The sequence below is a fragment of the Cherax quadricarinatus genome, chromosome 5 (assembly GCF_038502225.1).
Source record: "Cherax quadricarinatus isolate ZL_2023a chromosome 5, ASM3850222v1, whole genome shotgun sequence".
NCBI lineage: Eukaryota > Metazoa > Arthropoda > Malacostraca > Decapoda > Parastacidae > Cherax > Cherax quadricarinatus.
In genome coordinates this window covers 13,913,916-13,933,650 of record NC_091296.1, presented here as the reverse complement: position 1 = coordinate 13,933,650, position 19,735 = coordinate 13,913,916, and the positions used below count along the sequence as shown (strand labels likewise).

At 45.8% G+C, this 19,735-nt stretch overlaps 1 protein-coding gene across 7 annotated transcripts in view; it reads right to left on the bottom strand.

The window, feature by feature from the left end:
- Positions 1–19,735, bottom strand: part of LOC128684871 (trichohyalin) — a 63,312-nt gene that overhangs the window by 12,121 nt on the left and 31,456 nt on the right. For all 7 annotated transcript variants that reach the window (XM_053771186.2, XM_053771190.2, XM_053771187.2 and 4 more), the window contains 10 exons: positions 19,482–19,598; positions 19,026–19,163; positions 16,966–17,103; positions 15,803–15,937; positions 13,518–13,655; positions 12,228–12,347; positions 10,816–10,920; positions 10,431–10,535; positions 8,860–9,006; positions 8,189–8,304 (listed from right to left, as the gene is read on the bottom strand). In XM_053771186.2, the coding sequence (XP_053627161.2) occupies positions 8,189–8,304; positions 8,860–9,006; positions 10,431–10,535; positions 10,816–10,920; positions 12,228–12,347; positions 13,518–13,655; positions 15,803–15,937; positions 16,966–17,103; positions 19,026–19,163; positions 19,482–19,598 (1,259 nt within the window). The remainder of the gene's footprint in view (positions 1–8,188; positions 8,305–8,859; positions 9,007–10,430; positions 10,536–10,815; positions 10,921–12,227; positions 12,348–13,517; positions 13,656–15,802; positions 15,938–16,965; positions 17,104–19,025; positions 19,164–19,481; positions 19,599–19,735) is intronic.

Here is a 19,735-nt window from a genome sequence, read left to right as displayed (position 1 = left end):
GATCATTTTGGGTAACAGAGATTTCCAGTATGTGTGGGACGATCACTGTGGGTAATAGAGATGTCCAGTGTGTGTGTGTGGGACGATCATTGTGGGTAACAGATGTCCAGTGTGTGTGGGACGATCACTGTGGGCAATAGAGATGTTCAGTGTGTGTCTGGGACGATCATTGTGGGTAACAGAGATTTCCAGTGTGTGTGGGACGATCATTGTGGGTAATAGAGATGTCCAGTGTGTATGGGACGATCATTGTGGGTAATAGAGATGTCCAGTGTGTGTGGTACGATCATTGTGGGTAACAGAGATGTTCAGTGCGTGTGGGACGATCACTGTGGATAATAGAGATGTCCAGTGTGTGAGTGGGACGATCATTGTGGGTAACAGATATGTCCAGTGTGTGTGGGACGATCACTGTGGGTAACAGAGATGTCCAGTGTGTGTGTGGGACGATCATTGTGGGTAACAGATATGTCCAGTGTGTGTGGGACGATCACTGTGGGTAACAGAGATGTCCAGTGTGTGTGGGACGGTCACTGTGGGTAAAAGAGATGTCCAGTGTGTGTGGGACGATCACTGTGGGTAACAGAGATGTCCAGTGTGTGTGGTACGATCATTGTGGGTAACAGAGATGTCCAGTGTGTGTGGGACCATCATTTTGGGTAATAGAGATGTCCAGTGTGTGTGGGACGATCACTGTGGGTAAAAGAGATGTCCAGTGTGTGTGGGACGATCATTGTGGGTAACAGAGATGTCCAGTGTGTGTGGGACGATCACTGTGGGTAAAAGAGATGTCCAGTGTGTGTGGGACGATCACTGTGGGTAACAGACATCTCCAGTGTGTGTGGGACGGTCATTGTGGGTAACAGAAATCTCCAGTGTGTGTGGGACGATCATTGTGCGTAACAGAGATCTCCAGTGTGTGTGGGACGATCACTGTGCGTAACAGAGATGTCCAGTGTGTGTGGGACGATCGCTGTGGGTAACAGAGATGTCCAGTGCGTGTGGGACGATCACTGTGGGTAATAGAGATGTCCAGTGTGTGTGGGACGATCACTGTGGGTAATAGAGATGTCCAGTGTGTGTGGGACGATCACTGTGGGTAATAGAGATGTCCAGTGTCTGTGGGACGATCACTGTGAGTAACAGAGATGTCCAGTGTATGTGGGACGATCATTGTGGGTAATAGAGATGTACAGTGTGTGTGGGACGATCATTGTGGGCAACAGAGATGTCCAGTGTGTGTGGGACGATCACTGTGGGTAAAAGAGATATCCAGTGTGTGTGGGACGATCACTGTGGGTAACAAAGATGTCCAGTGAGTGTGGTACGATCATTGTGGGTAACAGAGATCTCCAGTGTGTGTGGGACGATCATTGTGGGTAATAGAGATGTCCAGTGTGTATGGGACGATCATTGTGGGTAACAGAGATGTCCAGTGTGTGTGGGACGATCATTGTGGGTAACAGAGAGGTTCAGTGCGTGTGGGACGATCACTGTGGATAATACAGATGTCCAGTGTGTGAGTGGGACGATCATTGTGGGTAACACATATGTCCAGTGTGTGTGTGACGATCACTGTGGGTAACAGAGATGTCCAGTGTGTGTGTGGGACGATCATTGTGGGTAACAGACATGTCCAGTGTGTGTGGGACGGTCACTGTGGGTAAAAGAGATGTCCAGTGTGTGTGGGACGTTCATTGTGGGTAACAGAGATGTATAGTGTGTGTGGGACGATCACTGTGGGTAAAAGAGATGTCCAGTGTGTGTGGGACGATCATTGTGGGTAATAGAGATGTCCAGTGTGTGTGGGACGATCACTGTGGGTAAAAGAGATGTCCAGTGTGTGTGGGACGATCATTGTGGGTAACAGAGATGTCCAGTGTGTGGGGGACGATCACTGTGGGTAAAAGAGATGTCCAGTGTGTGTGGGACGATCACTGTGGGTAACAGAGATGTCCAGTGTGTGTGTGGGACGATCATTGTGGGTAACAGACATGTCCAGTGTGTGTGGGACGGTCACTGTGGGTAAAAGAGATGTCCAGTGTGTGTGGGACGTTCATTGTGGGCAACAGAGATGTATAGTGTGTGTGGGACGATCACTGTGGGTAAAAGAGATGTCCAGTGTGTGTGGGACGATCATTGTGGGTAATAGAGATGTCCAGTGTGTGTGGGACGATCACTGTGGGTAAAAGAGATGTCCAGTGTGTGTGGGACGATCATTGTGGGTAACAGAGATGTCCAGTGTGTGTGGGACGATCACTGTGGGTAAAAGAGATGTCCAGTGTGTGTGGGACGATCACTGTGGGTAACAGAGATCTCCAGTGTGTGTGGGACGGTCATTGTGGGTAACAGAGATCTCCAGTGTGTGTGGGACGATCATTGTGCGTAACAGAGATCTCCAGTGTGTGTGGGACAATCATTGTGCGTAACAGAGATGTCCAGTGTGTGTGGGACGATCACTGTGGGTAACAGAGATGTCCAGTGTGTGTGGGACGATCGCTGTGGGTAACAGAGATTTCCAGTGTGTGTGGGACGATCATTGTGGGTAATAGAGATGTCCAGTGTGTGTGGGACGATCATTGTGGGTAACAGAGATTTCCAGTGTGTGTGGGACGATCATTGTGGGTAATAGAGATGTCCAGTGTGTATGGGACGATCATTGTGGGTAATAGAGATGTCCAGTGTGTGTGGTACGATCATTGTGGGTAACAGAGATGTTCAGTGCGTGTGGGACGATCACTGTGGATAATAGAGATGTCCAGTGTGTGAGTGGGACGATCATTGTGGGTAACAGATATGTCCAGTGTGTGTGGGACGATCACTGTGGGTAATAGAGATGTCCAGTGTGTGTGGGACGATCACTGTGGGTAATAGAGATGTCCAGTGTGTGTGGGACGATCACTGTGGGTAATAGAGATGTCCAGTGTCTGTGGGACGATCACTGTGAGTAACAGAGATGTCCAGTGTATGTGGGACGATCATTGTGGGTAATAGAGATGTACAGTGTGTGTGGGACGATCATTGTGGGCAACATAGATGTCCAGTGTGTGTGGGACGATCACTGTGGGTAAAAGAGATGTCCAGTGTGTGTGGGACGATCACTGTGGGTAACAAAGATGTCCAGTGTGTGTGGTACGATCATTGTGGGTAACAGAGATCTGCAGTGTGTGTGGGACGATCATTGTGGGTAACAGAGATGTCCAGTGTGTGTGGGACGATCACTGTGGGTAAAAGATATGTCCAGTGTGTGTTGGACGATCATTGTGGGTAACAGAGATGTCCAGTGTGTGTGGGACGATCACTGTGGGTAAAAGAGATGTCCAGTGTGTGTGGGGCGATCGCTGTGGGTAACAGAGATGTCCAGTGTGTGTGGGACGATCACTGTGGGTAATAGAGATGTCCAGTGTGTGTGGGACGATCACTGTGGGTAATAGAGATGTCCAGTGTGTGTGGGACGATCACTGTGGGTAATAGAGATGTCCAGTGTCTGTGGGACGATCAATGTGAGGAACAGAGATGTCCAGTGTATGTGGGACTATCATTGTGGGTAACACAGATGTACAGTGTGTGTGGGACGATCATTGTGGGTAAAAGAGATGTCCAGTGTGTGTGGGACGATCACCGTGGGTAATAGAGATGTCCAGTGTGTGTGGGACGATCATTGTGGGAAAAAGAGATGTCAAGTGTGTGTGGGACGATCAGTGTGGGTAAAAGAGATGTCCAGTGTGTGTGGGACGATCATTGTGGGTAATAAAGGAATGTATGGAGCTTTATTTACATATTCCAGGGTCTGTCCTGACAGATGTTCTGTAATTAAATATCACCTCACCTGTATGAGTCCAGGACTGTAGTTCACCTGTATGAGTCCAGGACTGTAGTTCACCTGTATGAGTCCAGGACTGTAGTTCACTTGTATGAGTCCAAGACTGTAGCTCACCTGTATGAGTCCAGGACTGTAGCTCACCTGTATGAGTCCAGGACTGTAGTTCACTTGTATGAGTCCAAGACTGTAGCTCACCTGTATGAGTCCAGGACTGTAGTTCACCTGTATGAGTCCAGGACTGTAACTCACCTGTATGAGTACAGGACTGTAACTCACCTGTATGAGTCCAGGACTGTAACTCACCTGTATGAGTCCAGGATTGTAGTTCACCTGTATGAGTCCAGGACTGTAGTTCACCTGTATGAGTCCAGGACTGTAGTTCACCTGTATGAGTCCAGGACTGTAGCTCACCTGTATGAGTCCAGGACTGTAGTTCACCTGTATGAGTCCAGGACTGTAGTTCACCTGTATGAGTCCAGGACTGTAGTTCACCTGTATGAGTCCAGGACTGTAGTTCACCTGTATGAGTCCAGGACTCTAGCTCACCTGTATGAGTCCAGGACTGTAGCTCACCTGTGAGTCCAGGACTGTAGATCACCTTTATGAATCCAGGACTGTAGCTCACCTGTATGAGTCCAGGACTGTAGTTCACCTGTATGAGTCCAGGACTGTAACTCACCTGTATGAGTCCAGGACTCTAGCTCACCTGTATGAGTCCAGGACTGTAGCTCACCTGTACGGGTCCACTACTGTAGTTCACCTGTATGAGTCTAGGACTGTAGCTCACCTGTATGAGTCCAGGACTGTAACTCACCTGTATGAGTCCAGGGCTGTAGCTCACCTGTATGAGTCCAGGACTGTAGCTCGCCTGTATGAGTCCAGGACTGTAGCTCACCTGTACGAGTCCACTACTGTAGTTCACCTGTATGAGTCCAGGACTGTAGCTCACCTGTATGAGTCCAGGACTGTAACTCACCTGTATGAGTCCAGGGCTGTAGCTCACCTGTATGAGTCCAGGACTGTAGTTCACCTGTATGAGTCCAGGACTGTAGCTCACCTGTATGAGTCCAGGACTGTAACTCACCTGTATGAGTACAGGACTGTAACTCACCTGTATGAGTCCAGGACTGTAACTCACCTGTATGAGTCCAGGATTGTAGTTCACCTGTATGAGTCCAGGACTGTAGTTCACCTGTATGAGTCCAGGACTGTAGTTCACCTGTATGAGTCCAGGACTGTAGTTCACCTGTATGAGTCCAGGACTGTAGTTCACCTGTATGAGTCCAGGACTGTAGCTCACCTGTATGAGTCCAGGACTGTAGTCCACCTGTATGAGTCCAGGACTGTAACTCACCTGTATGAGTCCAGGACTGTAACTCACCTGTATGAGTCCAGGATTGTAGTTCACCTGTATGAGTCCAGGACTGTAGTTCACCTGTATGAGTCCAGGACTGTAGTTCACCTGTATGAGTCCAGGACTGTAGTTCACCTGTATGAGTCCAGGACTGTAGTTCACCTGTATGAGTCCAGGACTGTAGCTCACCTGTATGAGTCCAGGACTGTAGCTCACCTGTGAGTCCAGGACTGTAGGTCACCTTTATGAATCCAGGACTGTAGCTCACCTGTATGAGTCCAGGACTGTAATTCACCTGTATGAGTCCAGGACTGTAACTCACCTGTATGAGTCCAGGACTCTAGCTCACCTGTATGAGTCCAGGACTGTAGCTCACCTGTACGAGTCCACTACTGTAGTTCACCTGTATGAGTCCAGGACTGTAGCTCACCTGTATGAGTCCAGGACTGTAACTCACCTGTATGAGTCCAGGGCTGTAGCTCACCTGTATGAGTCCAGGACTGTAGCTCGCCTGTATGAGTCCAGGACTGTAGCTCACCTGTACGAGTCCACTACTGTAGTTCACCTGTATGAGTCCAGGACTGTAGCTCACCTGTATGAGTCCAGGACTGTAACTCACCTGTATGAGTCCAGGGCTGTAGCTCACCTGTATGAGTCCAGGACTGTAGTTCACCTGTATGAGTCCAGGACTGTAGCTCACCTGTATGAGTCCAGGACTGTAGTTCACCTGTATGAGTCCAGGACTGTAGTTCGCCTGTATGAGTCCAGAACTGTAGTTCGCCTGTATGAGTCCAGGACTGTAGTTCGCCTGTATGAGTCCAGGACTGTAACTCACCTGTATGAATCCAGGACTGTAACTCACCTGTATGAGTCCAGGACTGTAACTCACCTGTATGAGTCCAGGACTGTAACTCACCTGTATGAGTCCAGGACTGTAACTCACCTGTATGAGTCTAGGACTGTAGCTCGCCTGTATGAGTCCAGGACTGTAGTTCACCTGTATGAGTCAAGGACTGTAACTCACCTGTATGAGTCCAGGGCTGTAGCTTACCTGTATGAGTCCAGGACTGTAACTCACCTGTATGAGTCCAGGACTGTAGCTCACCTGTATGAGTTCAGGACTGTAACTCACCTGTATGAGTCCAGGACTGTAACTCACCTGTATGAGTCCAGGACTGTAACTCACCTGTATGAGTCCAGGACTGTAACTCACCTGTATGAGTCCAAGACTGTAACTCACCTGTATGAGTCCAGGACTGTAACTCACCTGTATGAGTGCAGGACTGTAACTCACCTGTATGAGTCCAGGACTGTAACTCACCTGTATGAGTCCAGGACTGTAACTCACCTGTATGAGTCCAGGACTGTAGCTCACCTGTATGAGTCCAGGACTGTAACTCACCTGTGTGAGTCCATAATTGTAGTTCACCTGTATGAGTCCAGGACTGTAGCTCACCTGTATGAGTTCAGGACTGTAACTCACCTGTATGAGTCCAGGACTGTAGATCACCTGTGTGAGTCCAGGACTGTAGTTCACCTGTATAAGTCCAGGACTGTAACTCACCTGTATGAGTCCAGGACTGTTTACCTGGAGTTTACCTGGAGAGAGTTCCGGGGATCAACGCCCCCGCGGCCCGGTCTGTGACCAGGCCTCCTGGTGGATCTGAGCCTGATCAATCAGGCTGTTACTGCTGGCTGCACGCAAACCAACGTACGAGCCACAGCCCGGCTGGTCAGGTACCGACTTTAGGTTCTTGTCCAGTGCCAGCTTGAAGACTGCCAGAGGTCTGTTGGTAATCCCCCTTATGTATGCTGGGAGGCAGTTGAACAGTCTCGGGCCCCTGACACTTATTGTATGGTCTCTTAACGTGCTAGTGACACCCCTGTTTTTCATTGGGGGATGTTGCATCGTCTGCCAAGTCTTTTGCTTTCGTAGTGAGTGATTTTCGTGTGCAAGTTCGGTACTAGTCCCTCTAGGATTTTCCAGGTGTATATAATCATGTATCTCTCCCGCCTGCGTTCCAGGGAATACAGGTTTAGGAACCTCAAGCGCTCCCAGTAATTGAGGTGTTTTATCTCCGTTATGCGCGCCGTGAAGGTTCTGTGTACATTTTGTAGGTCAACAATTTCACCTGCCTTGAAAGGTGCTGTTAGTGTGCAACAATATTCCAGCCTAGATAGAACAAGTGACCTGAAGAGTGTCATCATGGGCTTGGCCTCCCTAGTTTTGAAGGTTCTCATTATCCATCCTGTCTTTTTCTAGCAGATGCGATTGATACAATGTTATGGTCCTTGAAGGTGAGATCCTCCGACATGATCACTCCCAGGTCTTTGACGTTGGTGTTTCGCTCTATTTTGTGGCCAGAATTTGTTTTGTACTCTGATGAAGATTTAATCTCCTCGTGTTTACCATATCTGAGTAATTGAAATTTCTCATCGTTGAACTTCATATTGTTTTCTGCAGCCCACTGAAAGATTTGGTTGATGTCCGCCTGGAGCGTTGCAGTGTCTGCAATGGAAGACACTGTCATGCAGATTCGGGTGTCATCTGCAAAGGAAGACACGGTGCTGTGGCTGACATCCTTGTCTATGTCAGATATGAGGATGAGGAACAAGATGGGAGCGAGTACTGTGCCTTGTGGAACAGAGCTTTTCACCGTGCCTGCCTCGGACTTTACTCTGTTGACTACTACTCTCTGTGTTCTGTAACTCACCTGTATGAGTCCAGGACTGTAACTCACCTGTGTGAGTCCAGGACTGTAGCTCACCTGTATGAGTCCAGGACTGTAACTCTCCTGTATGAGTCCAGGACTGTAACTCACCTGTGTGAGTCCAGGACTGTAGCTCACCTGTATGAGTCCAGTTCTGTAACTCAAGTGTATGAGTCCAGGACTGTAGCTCACCTGTATGAGTCCAGGACTGTAACTCACCTGTATGAATCCAGGACTGTAACTCACCTGTATGAGTCCAGGACTGTAGCTCGCCTGTATGAGTCCAGGACTGTAACTCACCTGTATGAGTCTCTTATGCAGTAATCTCTGAGGCTGTTGATGTTGAAGAGACACTGAACAATAACATTGATGTAGCAAGTGTTGCCAAGGTTGGGCAGACCTGATGGTGACGCCACCTGCAACAGTGACCGGATATCAGATTTACCGATCAGAAGCGGAGGTTTAAATAGGAGGGCCAAGAGCTGAGTCTCGACCCCATACATACACACAGAAAACAGGCCAAGTGTCTAACGACCTTTGACAACTAGTAACTACACACACGCACACACACACACACATACACACACACACACACACACACACACACACACACTGGCTCATCGGGGGGAAGGGCTCGTGATCCGAGGAAGTCGTGCTACCCATATGAGTTTAGTGTTTCCGAAGTATAATAATAATAATAATAATCAACTCTTTGATCACACTTGTGACAGGGTCACTGATCTCACTGACAGGGTCACTGATCTCACTGACAGAGTCACTAATCTCACTGACAGGGTCACTGATCTCACTGACAGGGTCACTGATCTCACTGACAGGGTCACTGATCTCACTGACAGGGTCACTGATCTCACTGACAGGGTCACTGATCTCACTGACAGGGTCACTGATCTCACTGAGTGTCACTGATCTCACTGACAGGGTCACTGACAACATGAAGGTCGTCAACTCACCCTCAGACTGACCCCTGACCTCCAGTGTGGCCCAGAATGGTCCCTCTGGACGGCTGAGGTCTCCTGTGGTCTGGAGACCACCTGCTGGACACTGGTCTCCTCCTCCCTTGCTTCCTGTGGTCTCCGTGACGCTTCTTGAAGCTGCGTCTGTCGCGTCACAGAAGAGAGAGACAGTGAGCAAATTTCTATACATACGTATGGGATCGAACACTGTTCATCTCGCAACGGAAAGGACCTGGGTTCGGTATCCCGGCGGGACGAGACAAAAGGGCAAGCTTATGTACACCTGCTATCTGCCCCTTTTCACCTAGGAGTAAGTGGGTACCCTGCTGTTAGTCACTATACACCTGCTGTCCCTGTTCACATAGCATGAAGTAGGTACCCTGTTGTTAGTCACTATACGCCTGCTGTCCCTGTTCACCTAGCTGGTCTCTGTACACATGGTGTCCCTGTTCACCTAGCAGTAAGTAGGTACCCTGTTGTTAGTCTACGTACACCTGCTGTCCCTGTTCACCTAATAGTAAGTAGGTGCCTTGTTGCTAGTCTCTGTACACATAGTGTCCCTGTTCACCTAGCAGTAAGTAGGTACCCTGTTGTTAGCCTACGTACACCTGCTATCCCTGTTCACCTAGCAGAAGTAGGTACTCTGTTGTTAGTTTCCGTACACCTGCTGTCCCAATTCACCTAGCAGTAAGTAGGTACCCTGTTGTTAGTCTACGTACACTGCTGTCTCTGTTCACCTAGCAGTAAGTAGGTACACTGTTAGTCTCTATACACCTGCTGTCCCTGTTCACCTAGCAGTAAGTAGGTACACTGTTAGTCTCTATACACCTGCTGTCCCTGTTCACCTAGCAGTAAGTAGGTACACTGTTAGTCTCTATACACCTGCTGTCCCTGTTCACCTAGCAGTAAGTATGTGAGTGGAAGTCAGTAGAATACTGTGGGTAGTATTCTAATGATATATTTGGTGATATTACACCTTGCTTCCTCAGTTCAAGAGCTGTTATACTTCCTCAGTTCACTTATAATCCCAGGTGGTGCAACATCCCCCTAATGATAAGCAGTGGCACCATAAGTACGCTAAGAGCCAACACCGTAAGTCTCAGGGGGCCAAGACTGTTCAAATGCCTCCCAGCATCCACAAGGGGGATTACCAATAGACCCCTGACTGTCTTCAAGAAGGCGCTGGACAGGCACCGAAAGTCAGTACCTGACCAGCTGGGATGTGGTTCGTACGTCGGTTTAAGTGAGGCCAACAGCAACAGCCTGGTCATGGACCTGGCCGCGGGGGCGTTGACCCCTGGAACACCCTCCAGGTATGTCGTCTAAACACCTAAGTACCCACGTCCTGCTAGGTGAACAGGGGCAGTAGGAGGCTTACCCACACGTCTCAACCCGCCTGGGTATCGAACCCAGGCGCTTTCGCGTGTGAGCCAAGCTCTACACAGAGCTAGAGTATCTGGGTACTTACAGAATCACTCTAAAATTAAATGCAAACACTTAGGAGGGGGGTTTGATCCAAGGAGAGGGGGATGGAGGAAGCTGCTCCACTTCCTCGGATCAGATCTCACCTGGTACAAGCGGATGGTCTGTTCTTGTTCTCTCAGCTTCTTGTTCATCTCAGCGATGTTGGTTCTGTGAACATCGTCCTGTTCAAGAAGTTCAATCTCCTTCACCTGTGAACATCATGATGATAATAATAATAACAATAATAATAGCAATAATAATAATAATAATAATAATAATAATAATAATAATAATAATAATAATAATAATAATAATAATAATAATGTAACAACCCATGTATCTTAGTTTAATCTCGCTAAAAGCATCACAAAAATTATGCCCAGGTTAAGGTTCGCGTTGTAGGCTCGAACCTCTGGTTAGTAATGCTGCTAAAACAACTGAACTCGTCGCCTAGGAAGTTCCTTTTTTAAACTCCTGAAGGAGGTTTACCTTGTAGGATCGAAGCAACTTTTCGTATTCCTTCAGCTTGTTGGTCAGGTCGTCTATGTTCATCAGGTTGACTTTGTGCTGTTCTTTCAGCTCCCTCTCGCTCTCCTGTGGGACCCAAGATCATGGTTAACGTCTTACGTCTGAGGGACGAGGCTCTAAGTCCACACACAACTCTAATGACACTCTGAGCTGCAACATGTCCACTACTCCTTCAGAGTGCAGGCACTATTTCCTGCCTCCAGGACTACAACATCCTCACCCTTCCTTCAGAGTGCAGGCACTATTTCCTACCTCCAGGACTACAACATCCTCACCCTTCCTTCAGAGTGCAGGCACTGTACTTCCCACCTTCAAGATTCAAGTCTGATTAACAGATATCCCTAAATTCCTTTACTAATGTTAACTTACGGCTCAGCTCTAAATAGCACTTACCTTCACTTATTTCCGCCTAACAAGCTCACTCATACCTGCTGGTTGCTCAAGCCCCTACCTCTGAAAACCCTCCTCACTATATCATTTCTAGGGATGACTCCTATCTCTCCTTCCATCTCTTCTGGATTTACACTCTCGTGTTCACCCTATTCTGCTCTACCCTCTCTAAATGCCTAGTCCACCTCCACAGCCCCTCCTCCTCATTCTCTCCTTCCATCTCTTCTGGATTTACACTCTCGTGTTCACCCTATTCTGCTCTACCCTCTCTAAATGCCTAGTCCACCTCCACAGCCCCTCCTCCTCATTCTCTCCTTCCATCTCTTCTGGATTTACACTCTCGTGTTCACCCTATTCTGCTCTACCCTCTCTAAATGCCTAGTCCACCTACACAGCCCCTCCTCCTCACTCTGAATGAAATCTTTCGTAATCCAACACCGTCTTCTGTTCCATACGCTTAAATTGTCTAAAGTTACTTTAAATAATGCATAAAGAAGTTACATCAATGCATCTGAAATTAGTAATGACATTTCATTATTTCAACTGGTGTTTTTTTTTTTTAGGGACGAAAACCTAGCGGCTCTGAGGCGAGTTCCCTTCTTAGTGACTAGTTGGGTTTCAAACGTATCGACACACAAGGACTGGTAATGCAGCATGTAACCTCTTAACCAACAGTCAAGAATACCTTAAACTGTAAAATATGGATCAACGTAAAGTTTCAGCATGTATACACCAAGAAACATGACACCTCTCGGTGTTTATACCTTGTTGACACGGGTGTTGGCTGACCTAATGTTAGGAAATAATCAGAAGGCGCAATACTGTGCCTGGAACAATACACGAATGTGTTGAAAATGCTATAAAATACAGACAAGTTATCATAACCGAAACGCTATCTTAACTTTCAATCTCCTATGTGCTGGGTTATTTGTGTACTGTCCTAACGTTAAGTAAGGAGCGTGTGCCATACAGGTCGAACCTACCTGCACACTGATGAGGTTCCGTGATAGAAGGTTGAGTTTCTCGTTCAGTTGAGCCACTGTGTGCTGGGTCATCGAGGCTTTGTGTTCCTCCAGCTGTCTTCTGGCCTCTCTCAGTTGTAGCTGCCCGGTGGTGGTGGCGGTGACAGAGATTCACGTCAACACAGTATTAGATCATACATTAATAGCATTCAATACCGAGAAGTTGATGAATGTGAAACATATGCAACACTTGGGCATCTTTTATTGCGGCAACGTTTCACCCGCACAACAGAGGTGATATTTTTTTACACTGGCGACAATTAAAGAAGTTGAAAGATAATTTCAAGGTGTTCAGTTCCTTAGCCCTAAAGAGTTAAGAAGTGTTCAGTCCCTTGGCCTTGATCTATCAGATAGATCAAGGTTAAAGAGGTAAACACATTCTATTATGTACACGATGCAACATCCCCCAATGAAAAGCAGGGGTGTCACTAGCACGTTATGAGACCATACAATAAGTGTCAGGGGCCCGAGACTGTTCAACTGCCTCCCAGCACACATAAGGGGGATTACCAACAGACCCCTGGCAGTCTTCAAGCTGGCACTGGACAAGCACCTAAAGTCAGTTCCTGATCAGCCGGGCTGTGGCTCGTACGTTGGTTTGCGTGCAGCCAGCAGCAACAGCCTGGTTGATCAGGCTCTGATCCACCAGGAGGCCTGGTCACAGACCGGGCCGCGGGGGCGTTGACCCCCGGAACTCTCTCCAGGTAAACCCAATTTTCTTGACAATACAAAACGTAACTTGCTTTAACTAAAAAAAATAGTACTAAATTCGATTAAAATGCTCAATAGTCATGTTGATCTACGATATTTAGTTTCCATGGAGGATTAATGACCACCTCGGCAGCCATCATGGTAGGTAGGTAAGGTTTGTCAGGAAACAGGACAAGTGTTTCCTGACGCGGGTCTTAATCACATGATGACCCGCAGCTGAAGCTTTTGGTCATCTGACCGAGGCCTTCCACTAGCTTACCGGTCCACCCCTTTAAAAATTATGGTTATAATTATAACCATTAGATATTTACGCTAGCCATCACGGGTTTCACAAATTCCTGCAAGGTGACAGTGTCACCCGCTGGTATTATCAGGCTAGAGACTTCAAAGGTTTAATATAATCAAAGAACAATTACGTACCATAACATTAAAGGTTCATCCTTATGTTCACAAGACTAAGAACCCAAAGTGCAAAACAAGAAAACAAAACACTATCAACAGTCGACGTATGTAAATGAGACAATAAAAAATTAATGTTACCTGATCCGATGAGATAATCTGTTCGTACTCTCTCATCTTGTGATTCTTGGCTTCTGCGTTAATGTTAAGGTCGTTGATGATCTTCTTGAAGGTCTCACCTTGTTTCACTAACTCCTCGATCCTCTTTTCTTTCTTCTTCTGCACAAAGCAACACAAATGCACATTAATAACATTTCTTCTTCTCTCAACAAACCAGCCATATCCCACCGAGGCAGGGTGGCCCCCCCCCAAAAAAAAAACTTTCTCTTTTTAACTTTAGTAATGTGTACAGGAGAAGGGATTATTAGCCCCTTGCTCCCGGCATTTTAGTCGCCTCTTACAACACGCATGGCTTACAAAGGAAGAATTCTGCTCCACTTCCCCATGGAGATATTAGGAAATAAACAAAAACAAGAACCAGTAAGAAAATAGAAGAAAACCCAGAGAGGTGTGTATATATAAATATATGCTTGTACATGTATGTGTAGTGTGACCTAAGTGTAAGTAGAAGTAGCAAGACGTACCTGAAACCTTGCATGTTTATGAGACAGAAAAAAGACACCAGCAATCCTACCATCACGTAAAACAATTACAGGTTTTCGTTTTACACTCACTTGTCAGGACGGTAGTACCTCCCTGGGTGACTGCTGTCTACCAACCTACTGCCTAGGATTAATAATACGTATATTTATATAAACAGACGTAGTATGTGAAAAACATATCACAATGAAACTAAGAAACAAAACCTGAGCGCTTGCATGTGGTTACACACATCTGCAGAGGAATACGAAGAAAAGGTTTCGATTAACTCATGTCAGGAAATACGTCCTGACACGAGTCTTAATCCTAAGATGTTCCGTCTGAACATCTCGAAGATGTCAATCAAATTCAGTTGTTCTGTGGCCACAAATGAACTACATTTTATAAGTTAAACTCTGGGGTGACACCTCACTCAGAGAAGGTGACAACACCTCACTCAGAGAAGGTGACAACACCTCACTCAGAGAAGGTGACAACACCTCACTCAGAGAAGGTGACAACACCTCACTCAGAGAAGGTAACAACACCTCACTCAGAGAAGGTGACAACACCTCACTCAGAGAAGGTGACAACACCTCACTCAGAGAAGGTGACAACACCTCACTCAGAGAAGGTAACAACACCTCACTCAGAGAAGGTGACAACACCTCACTCAGAGAAGGTGACAACACCTCACTCAGAGAAGGTGACAACACCTCACTCAGAGAAGGTGACAACACCTCACTCAGAGAAGGTGACAACACCTCACTCAGAGAAGGTGACAACACCTCACATAAACAGGTCCCACACAAATCTTACACACGCATACATATGTCCAGCATCAATATAAATTGCTCGCCTGACAAAGAACACACTGTGTTTGTGAAAAGTATTTTTACATTTACGATTATGGGCAATATATGTGTATGTGTGTATTATACATTATATATAGGGAAGTTTAACCTCTGGTGGAAAGTGGGAACCGTCAACCTCAGAGAGGACAATAAACATTATAAGGGGATGAATTAGGGCACGGTTAATGGAACGAGTTAGGCAGGAGTTAGGGCACGATTAATGGAACAAGTCTCATCAGTTCGGCTTCAAAGCTGATGCCACTCGGTGAAAGGTTTGATGTTGTGTTGGGCTGTGTATGTCCTAATTTGCCAGGTTTATTGAAGAAATTGGCATAATAGTGTCTACCTGGCAACTTGTGAATGGCTCTCATGATTAGAGTCACATCTTAAACGCTAATATTTAGTTGAACTTATGCCGCACTCTGCACTATTCCTTTCGCGTGGATTGACGTACAGGGATTGATTGATATATATCTATCTGCTGATGTGATATTCAAAGTTGTGATATCAGAAGATCATATGTAAAATTTATATTTTATTACCATGTAAGAGGTAATACCAGTATATAGGCTTAAGTATTAGAATAAAAAATGTTAATGGAAAATTTTGAAAGTAAATAAATCTGTAAGAGTAATAGCATAAAGAGTTTAATTTCCGATATGGAAGAACACGACAATGAAAACGGGAAAAAATCAGTATACTATTTTAAATACTTTCTGTGTACTCACCTATTTGTGGTTGCAGGGGTCGATTCATAACTCCTGGTCCCGTGTGTGTGTGTGTGTGTGTGTGTGTGTGTGTGTGTGTGTGTGTGTGTGTGTGTGTGTGTGTGTGTGTGTGTGTGTGTGTGTGTGTGTGTGTGTGTGTGTGTGTGTGTGTGTGTGTGTGTGTGTGTGTGTGTGTGTGCGCGCGCGCGCGTCTGTGATGCCATACCTGGAGGTCCTGAGACTTGTCTTTCTCCTCATTCATCATACGAGTCAGCTGAATGAGTTGTTCCCTCAGGATGGAGATGGTCTTTGTGTCGGCAGTATTTTGGTCCTGCAGTCGTCCCAACTCCTCCTCCAACACCTGGAAATTAACATCAGAAACACCATCCGTCTACGTACCTCGCCAGGTTGCAAGCACACTCTTGGGCAGGTGAAGACATAGGTAAGTCTCCTTACAACTGCTGTACTCGATCACTTCAGCAGTAAATAAGTACGTGCATTCCTAGTCGGCTGTAGTAAGTGGCAGAATGGGATTTGGTAGTATAACTTAGATAAGAACAGGCATTGAAATGAGCCGAGGTAGAGTAATAGCTCTTAAACCATACCACGGGTGGGGTTTGATCCCGCGGTCAGAGAGTCTCAAACCTCCAGACCGTCGCGTTAGCCACTGGACCAGCTAGCCACAATAAGATTCGTCCAACTAGGTATATTTCTACACCATAGGAAGGCACCACTGTGACCACAAATGCAAGTTTTTACAGACGAATCTCCAGCTAGCGTGGCCGTGACGAACTCGAGCTCAAGTCCCCTCAAAGCCGTTAACATGACTCACGAAATCGTAATGACACGATTGCAAACAAACCATACCAAGGGTGGGGTTTGATCTCGCGGTCAGAGAGTCTCAAAACTCCAGACCGTCACAATCGTGTCATTCGATTTCGTGTCATGTTAACGGCTTTGAGGGGATTTGAGCTAGAGTTCGTCACGGCCACGCTAGCTGGAGATTCGTCTGTAAAAACTTGCATTTGTGGTCACAGTGGTGCCTATGCTAACCTTCCTATGGTGTAGAAATATACCTAGTTGGATGAATCTTATTGTGGCTAGTTGGTCCAGTGGCTAACGCGACGGTCTGGAGTTTTGAGACTCTGATCGCGGGTTCTATACCCACCCGTGGTATGGTTTGTTTGCAATCGTGTCATTACGATTTCGTGAGTAATAGCTCTTAGCCTGTAAATGAGCCGAGGTAGGGTAATAGCTCTTAGCCTGTAAATGAGCCGAGGTAGGGTAACAGCTCTGAGCCTGTAAATGAGCCGAGGTAGGATAGTAGTTCTTAGCATGTAAATACAAGAGTGCAAAATGAAATCTTGGGCATGGCTAGTGTTGACTAACCTTAGCGGCTTTCACTTTCTTTGCCTCCTCCTCCAACAAGTGTGAGAGGCTCTCCACTTTCTCCTTCAACAGATCGACGGTCTGCTGGCTGGCCTTCTCCCGTTGCTCCAGCTGCTTGTCCTTGTTCCTCAGCTGAATCTGGTTGGAGCAGAAAAAAAAAATCTGGTGCCAGTGACAGAAAAACTTGCAAAGTGAAAAACTAAATCTAATCTGCAGTTCCAGAAACTCGTAAGTCAAGCTTTCTTGGGGGTGAAGTTTCTCTCTATATACACATAGCGAAACACATCATCTCAATAAAAGTTTCTCGAGTGAACTTGTGTTTCTGTCTTGATGTTGTCGGTAAAAAACATTTCCTCCAATCTGAAAAAAAAAAAAAATCCTGCAACTGCGCACAAGTGACTATCTGCACTTCGCTATGTTGTGACTTCTGGTCGCTTCTAAGGAAATGCAGTTTGAAATTCATTTTAGGTTACATAACTTCAAGGTCTCTCAGCAGCAAGGCAAAACTTTTCCATCGATAGATCCTCGCTCCAATTCGCAATGTAATGTATGAAGAGTAAGTTGTAACCCAGAAAAATACTTGATAACCATTTTCCAAACTGATTTCTTCAAACCCTGCGATAAGCAGATTTTAGAGTGAAAAGCTGGCAACCCCACTAACCTCATGACTACTGAATTACTGGAGATTATATATATATATATATATATATATATATATATATATATATATATATATATATATATATATATATATGTCGTGCCGAATAGGCAGAACTTGCCATCTTGGCTTAAATAGCAACGTTCATCTTGCCATATAGGACAAGCGAAAATTTGTGTATGCAATAATTTCGCCAAAATCATTCTGAACCTAACGAAAAAAATATATTTCACTGTGTTTGTTCAGTATTAAATTACTGTAAACAAATCTAAAATATATTTAGTTGGGCTAGGCTAAAATAAATTGCGCATGTTATAATAAGGTTAGGTAAGTTTTCTAAGTTCCTTTTGGTGCAAAATTATAAATTTTTACATCAACGTTAATGAAAAAAATAAATCTTTAAACGTATAAGAGAAAATTTTAGAAAGGACTTAATTTTAAATGAGTTCTTGCTAATTGACCAGTTTTACATATTCGGCACGACATATATATATGTATATATATATATATATATATATATATATATATATATATATATATATATATATATATATATATATATATATATATATATATATATATATACCTGGAGTTTAGTTGCTGCTGGCTGCACGCAAACCAACGTACGAGCCACAGCCCGGCTGATCAGGAACTGCCTTTAGGTGCTTGTCCAGTGCCAGCTTGAAGACTGCCAGGGGTCTGTTGGTAATCCCCCTTATGTGTGCTGGGAGGCAGTTGAACAGTCTCGGTCCCCTGACACTTATTGTATGGTCTCTTAACGTGCTAGTGACACCCCTGCTTTTCATTGGGGGGATGGTGCATCGTCTGCCAAGTCTTTTGCTTTCGTAGTGAGTGATTTTCGTGTGCAAGTTCGGTACTAGTCCCTCTAGGATTTTCCAGGTGTATATAATCATGTATCTCTCCCTCCTGCGTTCCAGGGAATATATATTATATATATATATATTGTTTTGTAGGCTAATTTACTGGCTGTGTCATAATTTTAATCGAATGGGAATCAAGGGAAAAATTGCCAACAAACCTCTAACTACATTCAAAAAGGACCTTTGCAAGTTCCTGGAGCCATTTCTGTTCGTAAGGGCTGTGGTGCAGTCTGTGATGGACAGTGTGGTGCTAGCACCAACAACTTTACTGACCAGGTTATCTACCAGGTGTTGGACCAGGTAGCGGGGGCCGGGGTGGGGCGAAAATCCCCAAACAAGCAATAGGTTGGAAGTCTAAATAACATTATCATAAAAGGTGATAACAAGCTATCAACACATAACATTTGTCTGACCAGGACAAAGTCTCAGAGTGTAATTCTCGACAAACCGCACCGAGGGCGAAACGTTGCTAAGAAAAAACAGCTTAATTCGTTATGTGCTTGAGTGAGCATTTGTCTGACCTGATATGAGGAGATGTTGTTCTGAGCCTCGTGCAGCCTCCGGCAACTCTCCTCCAGTTTGTCGTTGAGGTCAGTGATGAGAGCTTCGTGTGTGTGTTGCTGCTGCATCGCCTCCTCCTGCCTCTCCTCCTGCTGCCTCTGTCAGTCAACACCACCAGTTACCCCTCTGGATGTGCTAACAACGGAATTATAACAGAAACGGTATCATATTGGACATTTTCTATATTCATATGGCGTTGTTGCTGTGTGTGTGTGTGTATATATATGTGTGGGTGTCTGTACTTAGCTGTATTTGTGTATATCTATTTGCGTGGGAGTCAGGCTACTAGATTGTCTGCGTGAGTGTATAATTCCTTGTGTGTGTATATGATTTGTTTTTGAGGACGTGAAAATATACTTAATCGTCTGTATTTTCTACTAAATTATATTTTATATATTTCATTGTGCCGGACCAACCTGGAGGTGGTCCAACTTCTGCTCCAGAACTTTCACTTCCTCCGTGAGGGCTGTCACAGCCTGCTGGTGTTCTCCCTGCCTCTCCTGCACCTCTCTCTCCCTGCTGTCCAACTCTTCCTGTGGAGTAGTGATTCAATCAGTGGACATACTGATGGCTGGTGTGTATAGCATTCCTCTCGTAGATGTACTGAGTAGTGAGACTTAGGAAGTGATTGACAAATGAGGGAGGTTTGGGGAGGCCCAGTTACTGTGCG